The 18,852-nt window shown below is 40.8% G+C and overlaps 1 protein-coding gene across 1 annotated transcript in view; it reads right to left on the reverse strand.

Moving 5' to 3' along the window:
* Positions 1 to 18,852, reverse strand: part of TAF4B (TATA-box binding protein associated factor 4b) — a 72,896-nt gene that overhangs the window by 33,658 nt on the left and 20,386 nt on the right. Inside the window, exons 4-10 of the mRNA XM_054816334.1 lie at positions 18,003 to 18,170; positions 17,773 to 17,895; positions 15,513 to 15,602; positions 11,639 to 12,217; positions 6,379 to 6,514; positions 5,785 to 5,890; positions 291 to 463 (exon numbers count right to left, since the gene is read on the reverse strand). Coding sequence (XP_054672309.1) covers positions 291 to 463; positions 5,785 to 5,890; positions 6,379 to 6,514; positions 11,639 to 12,217; positions 15,513 to 15,602; positions 17,773 to 17,895; positions 18,003 to 18,170 — 1,375 coding nt within the window. The remainder of the gene's footprint in view (positions 1 to 290; positions 464 to 5,784; positions 5,891 to 6,378; positions 6,515 to 11,638; positions 12,218 to 15,512; positions 15,603 to 17,772; positions 17,896 to 18,002; positions 18,171 to 18,852) is intronic.

The following is an 18,852-nucleotide window of genomic DNA, read 5'->3' on the forward strand; positions in this document are numbered from 1 at the left end:
TGGTGGTTTTGTGTACCATTAACTTCAAAGTTGCTCAGTTCTCACATGTAAAAGTGGCACCAATTTCTTTTTTCTGGTTGTGCTTCAGACTATTTCCATGTAAAAAAGCAGGAAACAGTTGTTTCCTAGAAGGGGATTTAAAAACTCAGTATAGTTTGGTAGAAACCCATGAACTGAGATGGCAGATCTTAACAGCTCCAGCTCCTTCTTCAAAGATTGGAGGCTGGCTGATGGAACAGGCAAGGAGATACTATACACGTACATACATATTATGTATGCTTTGTTCTCACCTATGTTCAAGATCTTCTTCCGAAGCGCTTCCGATGAGAGAAAAGGTTCATCTGCACAAGAGCGGATCACTGTACCAACGAGCTCCGAGTTTGTTGCCAAAATGCACGCATTCTCCTCGTTGAGATTGACCCCAGCCATAGAAGTCACATCATTTATGTCATCTTCATCTCTGCTAAAGAGAAAATCAACATTTTATGCTTGGTTCAAAATGGATACAAACAAAAAGCCTCCTAACTATCAACAAACATTCATGTATCTTGGAGGCTACCTCATACAATAGATGTTTAGCGTGGCCGTGGACAGGGACAGGCGGCTCCCAAGAGCTTTCACACTTCAGTGAAGTGCCTCTCAAAGGTTAGCCTGATGAATACTCAGTTGCTAGGCATGCAAATCCTTTACATGAAACTGAAATTTTGAGCAAGCTCGGAAACCAAGGATTGAGGTAAAGTTGGATTAAAAGTCCCCACAAGCCCCCCACCCTGCACCACCGCTCTCACAGCCTGAAATTTGTTCTAAAACTCTAATTCACCAGGTAGAATCAAGTGATGAATAAAGTTGAATACTGACTCATTGAACTTACAAACAAGCTTATTTTCTGAGATGTCTACCCTACAAACTGAAGCTTTCCCTTAAAAAATAAGATAAAAATGCTCCTTATCAGTGGTATACAGAAACAACGAGACCTTACCCTTTGACTCAGTCCTACCATACAGTACTTAAGTGCATAGCAGGGAGGATGCTACGCTTCTGAAGAACAGCAGCAGAGCTCTAGTTCTTAACATCCCTCCATTAGCTGGATCCTGCTTTAGCAGCTTTGATCTACATGTTCAAACTAAAAACTCAAGTCTGGCATACTTAGGGCTAATAGAGCTAAGGCGAGCTGCAATCATGGCAAAGCTTGTGTTAAGCAAATAGCTTGTAAGCCTCAGCTTTTTTCTTTTTTTTTTTTTAAATCATTTTAGATAAAATACTGAATGAATTTTATATGGGAAAAGTTTTTGCAAGACTTTAGTAATGAAAATACCCAAGTTATTTTCAATTAAGTTTAGATCATCAAAAGAAAGCTTTTTTTGCTTCACAAAGTGACAAAGGTCCTAATGGTAGCTTCAAGGGTTTAGAACTGACGCAAGCCAGCATTATTAATACAGACAGGTGGAAGTACTCAATCCAAAGGTCTTTTGATTTGGAAAACAAAAGAAAACAAAACCAAAAACCACACACTCCTTCCTCCTGAAAAGTATTCTCTGGCAAGGTTTGATAAAGTTCATCTTCAGAAAATACTGTGTGGCCTACATAACTCTTGAACAACGGGTTAGTCAGAAACTTGCCATTCTTAGGTGAAATGGGATGTCTTGGAGGCTGTCTTCTGCCTGGCAACAGGTAGAAACTGAAGTTATTAGAACATGGGTTGGGTTTGAGCAATACTCAAAAGACACAAGAAAGTTGCAGGATTTTTTTCTTAAACTATAGATGCTTTTTCTCCTTTGGGCTTCAATAGGTTTCTATGGCGTAAGTCTTCTCCCACAAACTTCTAGAGAGAAGCCTGGCTAGGAAAGGAGTCCAGCCTTCCCCTACTCCTCCCACCGTTCATTTGTGTGCCCTCATGGCTAGGAGTTTCTAGGTGATTTGTTTGAGGAAAAGGGGACCCGACGGATTCTCAAGACAGCTTCATTAAGCCTAACCAGATATAGCTTCCTGACTAGGCTAAGGAAAGTGTTAAACCCTAGGATTGTCAGAATGGTTACATGACCACAGTTACAATTCCAAGCTGAAGTCACCGCTGTCAGGACCTCTTCCCTCTTCCTACCCCTTCACAACCAGCAGCTGAGCAGTTCCAAGCATATACTCATGCTCTATCAGTCTGAGACCCTGATCTTTCAAGAAGTGTGTGAATGAAGCTTCACTGCATGCTAATTGAGTGCTAACTGATCTTCACAAGTACGCTCCAGTTTCCTCCTCTTAATGACCACTACAGAGAAGTCTTTGCTGGTGGCAGAGACAAGAATCCAATCAAAGTGCAGTGACTGCCACGGATCTGCTGATAAAGGAGATTGCAAAATCAGCACAACTAGCACCAAGAACATGCCACACAAGCTATCAGAGCTGCAGATGCTGGAACCTGTATAGCATGCAGTTTCAGTAAATCATTTCACCTTTTAATCTGGCCACAGACTCCAAATACTCAAGCAAGAAGGAGGTAAACTTCTATACTATACATCTATCCACCTTTCCACATATACATGTTTCAGTTCTCTTTATTTTTTAATAAATATTTTCTTTAATATTTCCATGCACACAGTCTTGTGCATACACACATACAAGAGCTTACATGCATGTAGACATCTCTACTATTTTCAAGGACCAATTCTGACTTCATCACTGTGGGACATAAGTTCGCAGTAAGCCACCAAGTCACTAGCCTGGATGGAAGCGTAATTTGCACCTATGAAAATACTGCTGCAGTTATTTTCCTTAACCCAAAGAAGTTACATTACATCATTACATTTCCTTAGAAGTACAGCTCACTAAAGACTAATGTAAGTTTCAGAAGCTGCATTTTCTGCTTTTTACTATTCTTTTTTTCCTTGCTGTTCAAACAAACCTCAATCATTTTCAGGAAGTTATTATGTACTTTGAGTAAGCTATAAAAATCATTCTACTAAAGTGACATAATTAGAATATTCAAGAGTATATATGCAGATATTTCTATTGGATATGGACTTGCTTTTATTTTCAGCAATCCTTCTGTAAAGTCCCTCTTCTACACCGCTTCCTTTAATACTCTTTGCATTTGATGACATCACATCCAGAAATCAACAAGAAAAAACTTTCCCAGCTGTTACAAGTCTCCGGTGCTTTAAGCTTATCAGGGCAAGGGGGAAAACAGAACATCGAGTTCTGAGCATTACCCTGCATGAAGTCAGGCTCGACATTTATACTGAATACTCCACTGGAAAAGAAGCCCAAGCAATGCTGATGTACCTCACATCTATGAATTTGCCTCTATCAGCTGAAAAGTGAGTTTGTGGCACCCTCTGGTGTTTCATCAACGCACATGTCATCTTCTGAATATTTACTCCATTTTATACAACAGTTAAAGGGAAAACTAGAAAGGCGCACTTAACCCAAACCTCTGGGCACCATCAGAGACAACTATGTGGGACAGAACAATTCCAGCAGAGCAAGAACCACCAGCGTTCCCCACCACTGTGGGGCAGGAGAGGCAGCTGCCCACATGTTCTCCCCTCTGCTGTCTCACTCCTGTTTGTCTGCTAGTGGAGATCACTGATGCCTTCCAGACAAAATGCACAAGTCAGAGTTGTATGTGCTTTGGAGAACAACTCTATTAAATAGAACAGATGTAAAAAAATATTTGATGATGCAAATACATGTCTTATTTTTCCAGGGTGCTCTAGCATATACTTTACAGAAAAATGTAGAGCAGTTTATAAAAATCTTGATGCTTTTAAAACAGACTTCCCTTTCCAATACATGCCATGGGACAATCAAGTGCCAGGATGCTCATGCTTAGCTGAAATCTTCTCATTTCTAGAAGACTTTTTTTTTTTTAATTGGGAGGTGAGGATCACCATTTTTTCTACTGCTTATCTCAAGCAAGCAGACCAGCCCATTAAAGAGCAGACAAGGTCAAATTGCAGCTTATTAAGTACAGCTTGGTGAGTATTACATTCCTGAATCCTAACCTAACCTAGTCACACAGTGGCAAAGGGAGTCAGGCTTGATGGCATACCACAATGAGAAGCCACGGTTTGAAGTGTCAGGTGTACAGTCACATCAGTTACAAGATATGCTCTCTGCCCATTACAAATCTCATCACAAAACCCGAAAGGGGGCCATGGTGCTTCTCTCTGCCTCACAAATGATCAGCCAGTTGATGGATCACAAGTCAGAGAACAGCTGTGCTGGGAATAATAGAAGTCAGGACAGAAGAGAGCAAGGAATGTCTACTGCCCAGGCCAGATTAACGCTATGTGGTGCTAGACCTGCTTGGAGAACATGGATACTCGACCTAGGGAAGCCAGAAGTTCAGGTACACGCTGCCCAGGTTCAGATATATAAAGATTCTCACATGTAGTTTTTCAGGTCAGAAAGTTTGGCTATATCGGTGAAAAGGAGAAGCACCAGGGTTGTATCCAAAGAGACACATTCTTCATAGACAAGAGATTTACTAGAAAAGTTTAAGGTGAGTTAGAGATTTCAAATCTGAATTCTCATGGACTTAAGTTACTTTGAAAATCATAATCCAAAAGCAAGAACAGAAACCCATCTAGGATCACACTGTAAAAGCAGAGTTTTTCCTACACTAACAATTTAACATTTCAAGGAGGGAACTTGAAGAATTCAAAACTTTTTCGTGTCAGACAGTTGATATATTCTAATTGGAAGATCACAGAAAAAAATTGTTTCTAGGTTTTTTTGGTGGGAGTTTGTTGATTTTGGTGGTTTGTTTTGTTGGGTTTTTTTAATTATATTTATGAAGTGATTTCTTTTTCAAACATCACTACCCAAAATTACATCCCAAATTATACTCTGAAGTATATTTCATAAGAGCTGGAGGCAGCTGAACACAGCTATTGCTTTAACATCAAATTTTCATTTCAAATTCTGGCTACCAGTTTTTTAAGTGTTTGGTGTACACAACAATAGCTCTCTGTCTGTATCAGTGCACACAAAACTGTAGCTTTCAAGAGATGAGAAGTCAACTGGTCAACAAGACAAAGGTCATGCCTGCTTTTATCCCTGGAAGAGCAACTTCAGGCTTGCCTTAAAGTCCGAAGACCAATAATAGCCCATACCTCTGTTCCAACATTAGATTTCGGAGCTACAAAAAATAATTTCTGCTTTTGAAAAGTTAATCAGTTATCAGAACTAAAAAGCTTTAAGCATTCTTGTAATCTAAAGGCCTAGACAATAAGCCAGAAGCCATAATTAGAGGTGTAGTCAAAGACTTTCACCTCTACATACAGGAACAAGCTTGTAATAGGAGCTAATAAAAGATTTCGAAATATAGCATAGAGCTTTAGACAGGTTAACAGCCAGTCCAAATAACAGTTCACTGCTATCCGTCCACCTGTAAGAAACAGAGGTTATATCTGCTTTAATCCTATGGAGAGCTTTTAATACAAGGTAACTTTGCTTTAGATTAGTTAATAGTACTCATAGGATGAAGATCAATATGCCTCCCCTATGAGTGAAAAAATTGATACATATTAATGCACACTGTTTATATAATTACGCTCTTGTGATGAAAATCCAACCTCATCAGGACAGTTTTCTTATATTAAGAATAATTAACATCTGCTATGAGGTCAAAAATTTTAGGTTCCCCCTTGCCAATTAGTGAAAAACACCTATCATAAACAAGTTTCTAAAGAAAGTTGCTTTCATCTGGGCTCTGCTCCCACCTCTACGCTTGCTGTCTGTTTCTTTTGTTCCTTCCTATAGTAAACTTATGCTATTGTTTATTTTTACCTGAAGGATGTTGTTCCATTCTCTTTTATTTTAGCTTTCTGAACAGGAGATGCTTGAAGTGACAGAATTTTATTTCCTGGCAGGGTAATTTGTTTCAGAATGGAACCTAAAACAAAACAAAGAACACACCATAGTAGAAAACAAAATGCTAAGAAAACTGTTTAATCAGTTCATACTTCTAACAAAGGCTACTGCAGACTCAATAACAACTCATTAGGTCCATTTGAAAACCAGATACTCCAGAGTCTTACATTCTACAAGTTCTGTACGGCCAAAAATCCTACACGCTCTCAGCGAACACCCTCCTCTGTGCTGACCAATGCAAGGTTTTAGCGAAAACCGCAAGGAGCTTACAGTACTTTAACAAGTACAAATGTTTGACTGACATGCTTTTAACAGGTGCCAGAAGTAGACACAGCTCTGAGTTCTCATCAGAACTCCAAGCAGACAGTAAAGATGTTCAACTTACGCACAGAGCTGGTTGCTCCCGATAGACAACCACCTTCTTACATTCCTACCATCCACCAACAGCCTGCACTTATTTCTAGACCTCAGCAATCCTCTCCCTTCTCCATCAAAAATGTTCCCCTTTACCTGCAGGAAACTGGTTAGTTTGAACAAGCGTATTCAGCGGCATCCTATTCTCAGCAGATGTCTGTAGGGTCAGCGTTGAGGGCTGTGGGAGTGTGGATACTTGCTTTACAATGCTTCCTGATGGTTGTTGGACTACCTGGGAGTGGAATATCCAGTACCAAGAGTGAGAAGAGCTAAACATACAGAGAAGTAAACAGTATCAACATGTTCATTCAGCCAGAAGTGCTGCTGGGCATGCATGCATGTCTAGCTTTCACTTTAAAGCAAACAGCATGCTCAGAAAAAACCTCACCTTTTTTTTTAAAAAAAAAAAAACCAAAAAACAAACCACTTGGTGACAAGAAATCTTAACAACTGGTGGTAAGCTTTAAGCTCCAGCTCATTCAGTGAGCTCTAACAGACACTTCACCCCTACTCTCCATTGATAACCATATTAGACCGAATTTCACTGAGTATTACACAATCCATTACACTAAGAGGCTTTCCTCTCCTTAAGTATTGTTTAACAGACTAACAATTGAATAATGAGTCTGCCTGCCAACAAGTTCAAAAGGGTAGGTATCACATACACCTAGTTAAAAAGAGAAAACACCAAAACAAACAGAAGTCTCGCATGAAATCCTTTTCTTGTCAAGAATTAACAGTACAGATTAGAAAGTTACTAATGCATTTTTGGAGCCACAACATCAATTGTAAATTGAAATGCTGAGTTTCAAAGCGTTAAGCAAAAGTACCCTGAACACATCAGTTACTGGGAACACAAAGTACCAACTAGCAACACCTATAGCGAGTAGAGCCTCTACACAAAAACATCAGTATACACTGCTGAAGGGTACAAAGGAAAGGGGTTGATAGTTTTGTTTAAAGAGGCTCTTGAAAGAAACAAAACCAGACAGCAGGATGTCATCACAACACAGACCTACAGGCATAGCCCCTAAATACTAATTCTTCCTCTTGAGGGGCAGCTATTAAAATGCAAGCAAGTAATAAAATTGCAGCATCCCTAAAAGCCTCATTTCTCAGCCTCTTAGCTAGCAGAATGCGGGCTGCAGATTTTGATACATCCTTTGGAAAAGTTCTTGATTACAAGTAATAGCAAGAATCTTGTGCTTTGGTAAAAACACACAGTTATCAACATCCTTAGCTTGAATCCTACTTTTTTAGCAGTAAAAGCTAATACAAAGGAAATTTCAGAGTAGAGAAACCACTTTTTCTCCTCTACATCTTTTTTTCTAACTTCAGAAAGTCTAAAGAGTGCTTGTACAGTAACACTGCACAAGTTTAATTAAATAAAAAATTGACATTTATTGTACTTCAGAAATTAGGCTGTCTCCTTCTGTCATCTAACTTCAGATTTATCAGTAAACATCATCAGGGTAAGTATCACACATTCAGAAAAGGAGGTACTTTGCATATCAAATACTCAAGATACACCCCACCCACCTCCATATTAGTCTGCAAATAGCATCATGGTTTGGCATAGCAGCAGAACATAGAACATAGAACAACTGAGCTGAAGGTGGTGTTTGAAAACCAGACAATGAACAGGCAGTTCTTGAGAAGAAACATAAGATCTGTATCTCCCAACTTTTTATGCAGAGGAAAGAACCACAGGAGTACAGGGAGGGACTGTGGACAGAGTCAAGGCTCACACAGGCAGCACTGCCTTACACACTGGTACACAGGCTAACATTTGCTTCTGTGTGTTTGATCTTTCTGAAAGATCCAGCTTCCATATGCTGGAAATTGAAAATAATGTTAACAGCATCATTTATATGTTCAGATATTCACTGACCCACCGACCAGCTTGGATAAAGTACACACAGGCTCTGCCAGCACCCACGCTGCCATGCACCTAGAAATCCTCCCTACCACCAGCAAGAACGATGCTTCATCTTCAGCATGGCAAAACACTGAAACAGCACAGGAGGAAACATAAGCGTTCAAGATGAAGGTGCGGCAGACAAAAAGAACAGAGATAACCAATGTTAAATCAATAGCCTAGGTGGAGATTGGGAAGTAAGTCAAGTAACTGAGGAGACTAGATCAACAATAAACCAGAAAGCTCATTTTGTGTTTGCTATTCTAGCTGCTAGACTAACAAACTGTGGAAGTCCTTGGGACTTGCAACAGAACAGGGCAACAATCCTAGAAATTTCAACAAGGATCTAATGCCAGAAAAAAAGTATTAAAAAACCCAGATAATATCTGTAAGAAAGAGCTATTGCCTCTTTTCTTTAGGTTAGCAGCAAGAAGTAATAAAAAAAAAGGGAATGTTCCTTAGTGCCCCGTTAAGTAGGTTGACAGACATCAGAATAAAAAGCACCAACGCTCTTTAGTAAAAAAAGTGCAATGTAGCATCCAGCTGACAGCATAGGGACGGCTGCCTGAGAGAGACTTTGATTAGCCCTACTTGAACCTGTTTTGTATTCATAGAGCAAAGTTTGGAGATCAGCGGAGAGATGGTAAGGTATCACCACAAGCAGTGCTGCTTCATGAAGGAAGCGTCACCAGCTGAATGCAAAAGCATACATCCAGGACTAAAAAAAAAACCAAACTCTTGAAAAATAACAGAGGAGATTCTCTGCTCAACCAAACTCAGCTCTAAGGGGACTCGACACTAACAACAACTCATTAAGAACGAGTGGTTGGAACAGCACAAGCACTTCACTCCTTGCTTCATTCACTAGCAACGTCCAGGGAGCACGTCTCACTGGTAATTGCAGGGACTACACCATAAAACTCTTGCTCTTTATGTTTAATGTGAAGCTGTAGTCTCACAGCAGCTTTCTCACCTTTGGAAACAGCGGCTGGTAATGTAAATTTTAATTTATTTTGCTTTAACAAGAAACAAAACCACACTACAGAAAGACAAGCTTTCTCTCCAAGATGAGACTTCTGTGTATGCCAATGCCCTTAAATGAGGCCGTGTTAAGAAAGTCACTGGAACAGAACCCTATCCAAGATACAACTCTCACAGCATGGGCGTGCCATCAACCCCAACAGCATCCCTGAAGAACAGGTCCCTCAGCGTCCACCATACAAACCCAGAGTTTCAATACTTATGCTACAGAAAAGACAGTTACACATTGCATCACTCTGGTCACGATTTTGGTATTAAAATACTGCAGTGCTGGATTCTTAAGCAGCACCAACGTTATATGGGAGCTGGCACATGAAAGTTTGCTTAAACATTCCCAAGCACAAGAGACCTAAATTAGAAATGGGCATGCAGAGGGAGTGTATGGCATCAGATAACCCTACGGGCTAGAAAGGGAAAGAAATTGCTGGCAGCATTGTATGGACAGATTTGCACAGCTGGCATTTGCTTCCTTTCAGCTGGCAGCAGGACCCTTCTGTTCAGGGAGGGGAGGTCTAGCTTTGTTTTCTTGTGGGAGGAAAACAGACCCTCTGTCCTTTCAAGGAACTGCACCAGGGAAGCCCTAGAAGATAGCAGCTGCTTCTACTAACTGTGCTCTTCATGCTAATACATTGTCTGAACAAACACCAAGCTCCTGATATGGCTAAGCTACAAAGTGGTCAACTCAGCCCTTTAACTACAAGACCAAAATTAAACAGGTATTTTGAAGAGCAAGTATTCTAATCACCATGCCTGGGATCTACCCAAATGAGGATAAAAAGCCCATGTTTTGTATGCAATTCAATGCTCGTAAGGCACAGCGAAGAAAAGCAATTGCAATAGGCTGCCACACAGCAGTAGTTGAGGAGGCAGAAGTCATTTCTTGAGTTCACCAATATCATATTCAAGAAGTGTTTTGACTCCCCAGTGTAGAGTTAAGCTTCCTCGTCTATTTGTACAGATGGTCAACCTTTCCCCTGGATTACATGGCTTGCTGTGTAGCCAACAGACTGCTCTCCAGCCCTTGTTCAACCTAAGAAGCCCTCATTTTCTTCTGGCTGGAATTTCAAATTTAGTCCTTAAAGACAGTAAGGGTATCAACTCCTTTTCCAATTTGGCTTTAGCTACTACCATCAAAGACTGTTAGTGCATGTGCTTGATAACTTTTTAAAACAAGCCCACTCATAAAAGGACCCCCCATCCTCTCCATATAGTTGAGTGCTTTGTTCTTTTTAAGCAAATCTGAGAAGGTGAAAAGCTGGTAGTGTAAGGTCTTTATTTAGAATGCAAGATTCTTGTATTGCATCCACCTTATGCACTTTGAAAGGAAGAAAAAAAAGCAAAACATTTTAGGGGTCTGAAGACTGTTAAATCAAGTATACACAATAAACAAACTACAAAGGAAATTCACACACTAGATACCCTAATATACCTGTGGAAAGTAAATCTTTACAAGGAAGTCCTATTCAAGAATCAAGTTATTTATCTGCCAAAGGGATACTATTCTCTCCCAAGCACTTGAGAACATTATTTGCAGGTAGACCAGTCAGACAGCATACTACTTAGTATCTCGAACACCCATATACCAAACCTAATGTATTTCACAACGTCGCTCTTTTGGGTATACCTGTGATCCACAGTTTGTTGGTATTTAACATTAACATTAGCAAGTAGTTAACCTGTGCCAAGAAAAAAATGTTAACACATTGCTATTGAGGGTATTGTTTTAATAAGACATTTATTCCTCCTGGAATTTGTTAGCTACTGAGGCCTGATAGAAAAAGCTCACTTTTGGATGACTTCATAATTAACATGTCTTAGTAAATTTGGAGGTCAGAACTCTGCTCTGAAAAGCTCCTTGAGCTAGTTTGTACATTTCAGTTAACATATCACTAAACATCATCAAGCCACCTGGTGCCTGCAAAGTATCCAGAGTAGGAACTACCAAGGTAGAGAGAGTGGAATCCCTGGTGGCTAGCTGAGGCACAGCCCTAACAAGGCATCGAATAGTAATTGATATAAGCATCCCACCAGCAATTTCTGTTTCTGACACTAGCGTTTCCTGCCTTTTCTTTCTGATGCAAACCTAGCCTGGCTGCACGCATAGCAGGGGTCAGAACTCGTGTCCCCTCGCGTCTCAAGCTGGACGTTCAGTCTGGTGGAATGATGGTCGGCATGTCTTGCAAGAGACCGAGCTTACAGTTTGGCTTTAGGTTCACCTTTCCAGCAAGGGCTCAATATCCCTAACTATGACAAACATAACTGATTAACTCATGACAGACTAGCTTCATATATTTAAAAAAAAAAAAAGCTAAGATCTAAATTGATATCCTCTTTACAAAACAGTAAGAGTCAAAGTAAAGAAGCCTGGCTACAGAGAAGCAGAGAAATTCATCTTACCAACTGTTTCACTTTAACCACCTGCTGAGCACCCACTGACTGCGCAACGATAGAGTTTGGCTGTGAGATTTTAATACTGATTGGGGTTCCAATGACCGGTTTCAGAGGCTGGAGGGGGGTTGCTGCTGAAGATGCCACTGTAGAGACCAGCAGTGGCTTTGCAGACTGGAGAGAGGACGTTGCTACCGCAGAGGTGAAGACTGGCTTGACAGTTTGGATAGCAGTCAGCCCTGATGTTGCTGTCGTCATGGCGAGGACTGAAGCTGCAGGCCGAAGAGATGCTGCCACCGCTGCAGAGGCAGGAACAGGCTTCACGGTCTGCAGAGAAGCTGTCGCTGGCGCACTGACAAGGACGGGTTTTGTAACCGGAGAGGCTGTGACTGTTACAGAAGCAGACACCGGTTTTGTAACTGGAAGAGAAGTTGTTGCTACAGCTGAGGTTGCCACTGCTATCGAAGGAGTTGGTGCTGCAGAAGTACAAATTGAAACAGCTTCTTGGGTTGGAGCTGGCTGCTGCATACACTGCTGGATAAAGCTCTGAGCATTGGGCATTACCTGCCGTAAGGCAAGCATGCTTTTCTAGAAGAAAACAAAAAAAACCACTGGATGTAACATCAGCAGTCTTCCACAATACTGATACGTTAGCAACTGAATCTGCTTCCTCATCTTCCAATTTAATTTTTCATGAGACAATAAATTGCTTATTCCAACCAAGTTTTGCTAGAATTCAGGCACCCTTAAATTGATGACGATACTGCTCAGTGAAGACCACAAGAATCACCAATACAGGCTGAGCAAAGGTCAACAGTCACCATGGCTTCACTGCATGTAGCAAATGCCACCTATAGGGAAACTCACCCATAACTGTGTTCTTTTGTTTAGATTTTTCAATTTGAAATTTGTGTTCTAGAAAAAGACCATTTTAACTGTTTTACTACCTCAAAAAATTTTGTTTTGCCAAAAACCCCTGCTACATTGTAACAGCTGTGTTTATTCCACTGAGCCTGACAGAGAACTACAAATTATCCAATAAAGTCAGAAACACACTCTGAAGATATAAGTGCTTCTATACCAATACAGCTGTATCTACACTAGGGGGAGATACCACTTTAATAATGCCTGTATAGCTGCAGCAGCACGACTTAAGCCAGATAGGTCTCTGGAACAAGAGAACATTAGTAAAGGTATCTGGCAACATCTCATTTTTACTACAGCTATGTTTGAGAAGGTTAATGGACAGAATAATCTTCAAGCCCTCCACAGATTTTTCTCCTTGACTGTTTACAATCTGTTACGGCTCAGAACCAGGGGAAATCAGTTCTGCAGCTACCTGTATTTTCTCACAAACCCTTTTTTCTCCCCCTAACAGTTTCTGAAGTCTGTAAGAATCTCCAGCACAGTGCTGTTGCTCTGGGCTTCACGTGAAAGGAACATGTTGTCTCACATGCTAATATATCGAGTGAACAAATTGTTTGTGCCTTCTGTGGCACACCTATCTCTAATGTTCATTTCCTTTTCTTTTTAAAGGCTTCTCAGTTTTCCACATGCTCCCGATGTAATTTATTTACCAAAAGCATCCAGCACAGACTTGAAAATCAAGCAGGCTCTACAGCCAAAGTCACTGTACTTTTCCACTTATTGGAATAGATAAAAAACAAAACGCATGCAACAACTTCATAAAAAACCTGCAGCTCAAAGATAAAAGACAACTGCACAGAGTCCTCCCTAAAATTCCACTTCAGTAGCTGGAAGTCAATTGGCAATAAGCTGTATCACATTTCTTTCCAGACTCGAGCTGCAAGTGTTTCCCCCACAAACAAGGCCAGCACCAATCCTCACAGCACCTTAGAGAAGTGCTCCTGAAGGCACCTTCCATTTAGCACTCAATCCTGTCACAGCTGCCCAGCAGCTACACACCAATTAAGTCCAGTCTGTATCAACTACACATCCTTAGCGTATTTCAGAAAAAAAAAAAAAAGCAATCAGGGTGCAAGATGTTTTAAAGGATGGTAACACTATAGTCAGCTAACGTTGTTTAGTCACTGTCATGGTCAAAGTTTTTGAAGTCATAGTATTTCATTGTTAATACAGAGTACAACAGGGAGAGAGCACCTTGTCAAGAATTATGGAGTATGGATACTGCCAAAACAGAAAAGCCTAGATGGGGCCAGTACCTGGCAGCATGCTGCAGGAGAAACGTGCAACACCTCTGCCATGATGGGTCAGGGTCTGAGACACCCATGCTGATGAACCCAACTTAACTTCTGTGGAACTGCCTCAAGGTCTGTGCACCACATGTCACAACTCTCTAAACTGTGGCATGGCTTATTAACTCAGGCTGAGCAGCTCTGAGTGTGTGAAGACAGCACGGTGCCTGAGCTAATAAACTCCTGGGGGACCAAAAAGGATAGAAGCATTACCAAGTGCTGCGCAGCCACCTTGTCTCAGCCCAACTCCTCTGCATGAACTAGTCCAAGGCTTACCAGCCCCAGATGATGTCTAGCTGTGCCAGACTTAGGCTGAGTCTATGTGGAGCTACTGAGGCTCACCTGCACTGGCCGCAAGCACATGCAGCCAGCCCACCTCCAGCAGGGTTCATCAGCCAGGGCCCTGCAGAAGGCAGCTACGCTACTTCTGAAGCCAAACTTCCCTGGCAGTTAGCAGAGCTCTGCCAAGACTCCACGCAGCTCACAGAAAACCTCTGCTGCTCACACTGACCCTGCATCCACAGCCTGGTCCTTCTGCAGCCAGAGCTACACTACATGCAGGAAGGCCTGAGCTTTTTGCTTTTTTTTTTGCCTCCTTTTTTTTTTTTTTCCAAAGCTTTTGCGTGGGCTTTTAAGAAACCTCCAGGAAATTAAACAGAGAATAAGTAAGTGACCAATATGAAAATTTTGTATCAAGCCCTGCAGAAAAGACTGTAGTCTTCTAGACTCATGGCAAACTTTCTAGCAAAGCATCTAAAGGCTGCTGCTGTAACAAAACTATTCATACCACACTTTAACAGATTAACATCAGCCATCTAAAGTAATATCAACATTATCATGTGCATTGTTATGCTGTCAGATACTGAGAAAGAAGACAAACTCCAGAAAACCTCTGTCCCAGCCTATTCTTCCTTGATTCTCAACTATGCCTATAGTGAATGGCAAGGAAAAGTACAGATCTATCAAACCTAAGAATACTATGTGCGTTGCAATTAAATATAACCAAGTTTTCAATGTTTTCAGTAGAACTGAATGCTTGCTATACAAAGATGTTTTTTATTTTGATCATTAATAAATTCCATTCTACCATATGATTTAAAATGTTAAGAGTGCCTTTTTTTCTTATTTACATGATTATTTGCTTGAATGGAGGTAGAGTTATCCTCAGTTACTCTTCCGAACTTGCAGTAGTCCTGTCAGACTTCCTGGAGAAAGGGATTGGGTTTTTTCCACCTCTACTTAAACACAAACCAGCAGACAGATGAGTACTACCTTTATGTAGATTCTCTGAGCTTAAAAACCACCTAAGTTGTACACAGCCTCCGTTGTCAGTCTTCTGTATTAGAACTTAGTATGGTTGCAGTTTTGATAAGAAAATAAAAGGTCATCTTACTATAGCTGCTCTACTCTAGATGCACCAAAACATTAGTCTCCACTAATGACTAGAGGGTAATTTACTCTCCAATTTAAAAACACAGCATGAGTTACTCCTCTGAAATCCTCCCTCCCCCAAAAAAGGTGTCTAAGAGCAACAGTCACTCAGGGCTAGGTTAAATAGCATTTCCTCAAGCAACACGGGCAAACACCTATTTGAACGCTCTCCTTCCTTTCCTTTTCTGGTCATCCCTCCTCCCCTCATTAAATACTACATATCCACAATCACTTACCTTGAGAAAAGGAACTAAATATGGTTGTGGAGATGACTTGAGCTCTATGTATAGCTTTTTTGTGAATTCTTCTGGTTCAATTTTTGCTTCCTAAGAGGAAAGTATAATTACAATGGTAAGTTATAACTATGAATCCAGGACATTTTTCCCCAGGTGTATCAAAATTCATGGAGATTTACATTATTGTGAAATTGTTCAATATCAATACTCACATGTTTTTTTCCCTCATTTATAAACAAAAGGTTTTAGGATAGAATGATGTTGTAATTTAGATACAGTATTATCAAATCAAATTACTTTCTTAAACTCCAGGCAGGTAAGGCACTTAAGGATACTTGTTCAAACACCTCACTGAAGTGAGCTGATAGAAACAAGTTTATAAGTAGCACTGAGTACCTCATTGTTATGCAGAAATATTTAAAATCCACCAAGAATACTCTTTTCTGCAAAAGTAGTTTATCTGCATAAAGATCAATTTAAAGCAATGGGAGACAAAAGACAGCTCAGTAGCTTTGGTAAGACAGTTCTAGTCTAACACACACATAGCATAATAAAGCACAACACTTAACATCTTTCAAAAGCAGGAGAAACTGAACATCAGAGCATCACTTTTGCATACAACTACGGTAACAGCCCTCCAGCTAGGTAACAGTCCTCCAGCTTGCAATGCTTTCCGCTCTACCCCAACACAAACATCTGACTGAAGGGTTTGGGAGGGTTAGGAAGCTGTAGCAGACTTCTGAGACCCCTCACTCACTACTTCAGTGCCACCATGACAGGGCTAAGGGGGTGGGTAGCCCCAGACACTGCTGCCCTGTCTCACCCTCCCAGGTGAAACCCTGCCACAGAGTCACCAAGAGCATTACCTCCTCCAAGAAGGTACAGACACACAAGGAAGAGGGGCCCCAGCATCAATCTCTGTGTCTACAGAGAAATTACTCCTCTCACCCATATTCTCCTTCGGAACAATCGTTCCAAGGAGCAAGGGTTTTAAGGATTGTGTATTCACAAACAGAACTTACAGCACCTCTCTTATTTAGTAGTTTGATCTGCTGCCTGTTAGGTCTCGAGCTACGGATACAGGTCACCGAGGCCTCACTGATACAGATGCAGTGATTTGGCATGCTACATCTCAGTGTATATAAGGCACTTGACACCCACTTCATGAGATGCTGCCTTAAGGACCATTTTACTTCACAGCTGTCATTTACTCATTTCCCTCATGCATATGAAACATTAATTTATTTTGCATTTAAATCATACACACACACTGAATGGCAGAACAGTAGTATTTTTAAAATATTACATAAAGCAAACAAATGCACAGTTAAACAATGTATTAGTGTCTGGTAATAACTGTTCTTAAAAAAAACCATAAGTACTGTAAGCATGAGAAAGAACAATTCTAGTGTTTTTCTACATAATCAAGGTGTACAGTCCAGCAGGGGCACAAAGGCAGAGGAAAAAAAGAGGAAACAAATAGATTTGCAATGGTACATCTTAAAACAATCTGCTCTCTGAAATTACACCTCCATCTACACCACGCTTTTCTAGACTGAAAAGTCCTTTGGTACCACTAGAAAAGTCATCTCCCTCCACCAGCCTGCAGCCTTCTGCTACAGTGGAACAACAAAACAACAGCAGCGGTCAAATGCCAAGACAAGAAGTGGCAGGAGAAATCATTACCAAGAAAACCCAGCTGTGCTGGGGTACAGCACAAAGCACCATACAGAAGCCACCTGCAAGGACAGAGTGAGAGAGGTTGGCAGCTACCACATTATTTTCTCCATCCCATTGTCTAAAGACACAGATAATGTCACGCTTGTTCCACTGGAGCTTCACTATCAACCTGTAAGTTCTGTCTTGGAGTAAAGCAGTAGTATAGACTTAGCACTGCACTACAACCTCCACAGTAACACTTTTGCCACTGGGGACTGAAAACTACACTACCATGAAAAAAAAAAAAAAGCTGCTTAGACCCAGAAGTTGTGGTAACGCTATCAGCTCCTCCTGCTATAGTTACCTGTGTGCTTAAAATGAAACAGGAAAGTGAGAGGGGGAAAACACAGCATGGGATCCAGTTAAAAGTAAGAGTTATAATGTAAGACTTAAAGAGGGTCAGATGCACGCAGCCACAAATCCAACTCTTCAGCTGTTTAAAAAATAAAAAATAAAAAGACAAGAAATAAAACTACAATAAAGTCAACATCAAAACTGACACACAAGTGATGCAGACTTTGTTTAAAAAGAAAAGTCTCACCAATAGATTCTGCACCAGATTCTTCACATTCTGCCCCATCTCAGGGGCTTGAGGTCCACTAGATGCCAGTTTTATTAGCGTAGCAAGAAAATTCTTGCATTTCTTCACATTCTCTAGCATCTCCTAACATGGAAATAAAGAGAAGCCTGTTAGATGTTGCATTGGCTCTCCAACCTCTGATGAATATAGAAAATGTTAATTTTTAATTAAAAACTTTTTTTCTTCCTTACTGTAGAATCGCTGGTCTGTGCTACTGTTGTGCCCTCTGCTTTCACAGAGACTGCCTTTTGGGAGAAAGCTTGTGCAGGTGGTCCTGTAACTGGAAGTTTTACAGGTGTTCCAGTACTCGAAGGCTTTACAGCAGTAACTGTAGTAACACTAGCCGTTGCAGCTGCTGGCTGAAAAGAAAAATTAACAGTTTTTAACCAAAGACTAACGTGACAAACATACCGTATTCTGCTAGCATATAAGGTAGCACCCTCACTCCACATACTATTTAAAACAAATAAACGCATTTTTACCTTCGCCTTTAAAGTTTGGATTGCTTTGCTTTGAGAGGCTTTATTTAATAGAGTAAGTGACAGAACCCCCACAGCTGTAATTGTATTTTTAAATCAAGGGTGGGGGGAAGAAATGACAAAGGCTCACCTAGACTGAAGCACTGCCTGCAACTTCAAGCGAAGAGAGAAAGGTAGGGTTGTCTTGAAGAAACCAACATATTAACTTTGCCAAGCTCCTACAGTCTAAGACTAATGAATTTTGGACAACGCTAAGCCAGGTGATACCACTCTGAAGATAAATACAATCTTAAGTGGTTATTTATCTTCCTTTCTTCCCCTGCAGCTCCTCTCCCAATTGCAATATCCCTTACTCTTCCTATCACACGAGCAGTAGGCAAAAGACGTCGCATCCACTTTTGAAGGATGCATGTGCCAGCAGAAGCAGCCAGCTGAGCAAATGCACCTAACAAGTTCTTCCTGCCTTTACCTTGTGGGCAGCAATTTGGATCTCTTTCTGCTCTGCCAAGACACAAACTCTCACAAAGTTCAGTTATTTTGAGACCTCTTTTTAAAATCTCAT

This window comes from Grus americana, chromosome 2 (assembly GCF_028858705.1).
Source record: "Grus americana isolate bGruAme1 chromosome 2, bGruAme1.mat, whole genome shotgun sequence".
NCBI lineage: Eukaryota > Metazoa > Chordata > Aves > Gruiformes > Gruidae > Grus > Grus americana.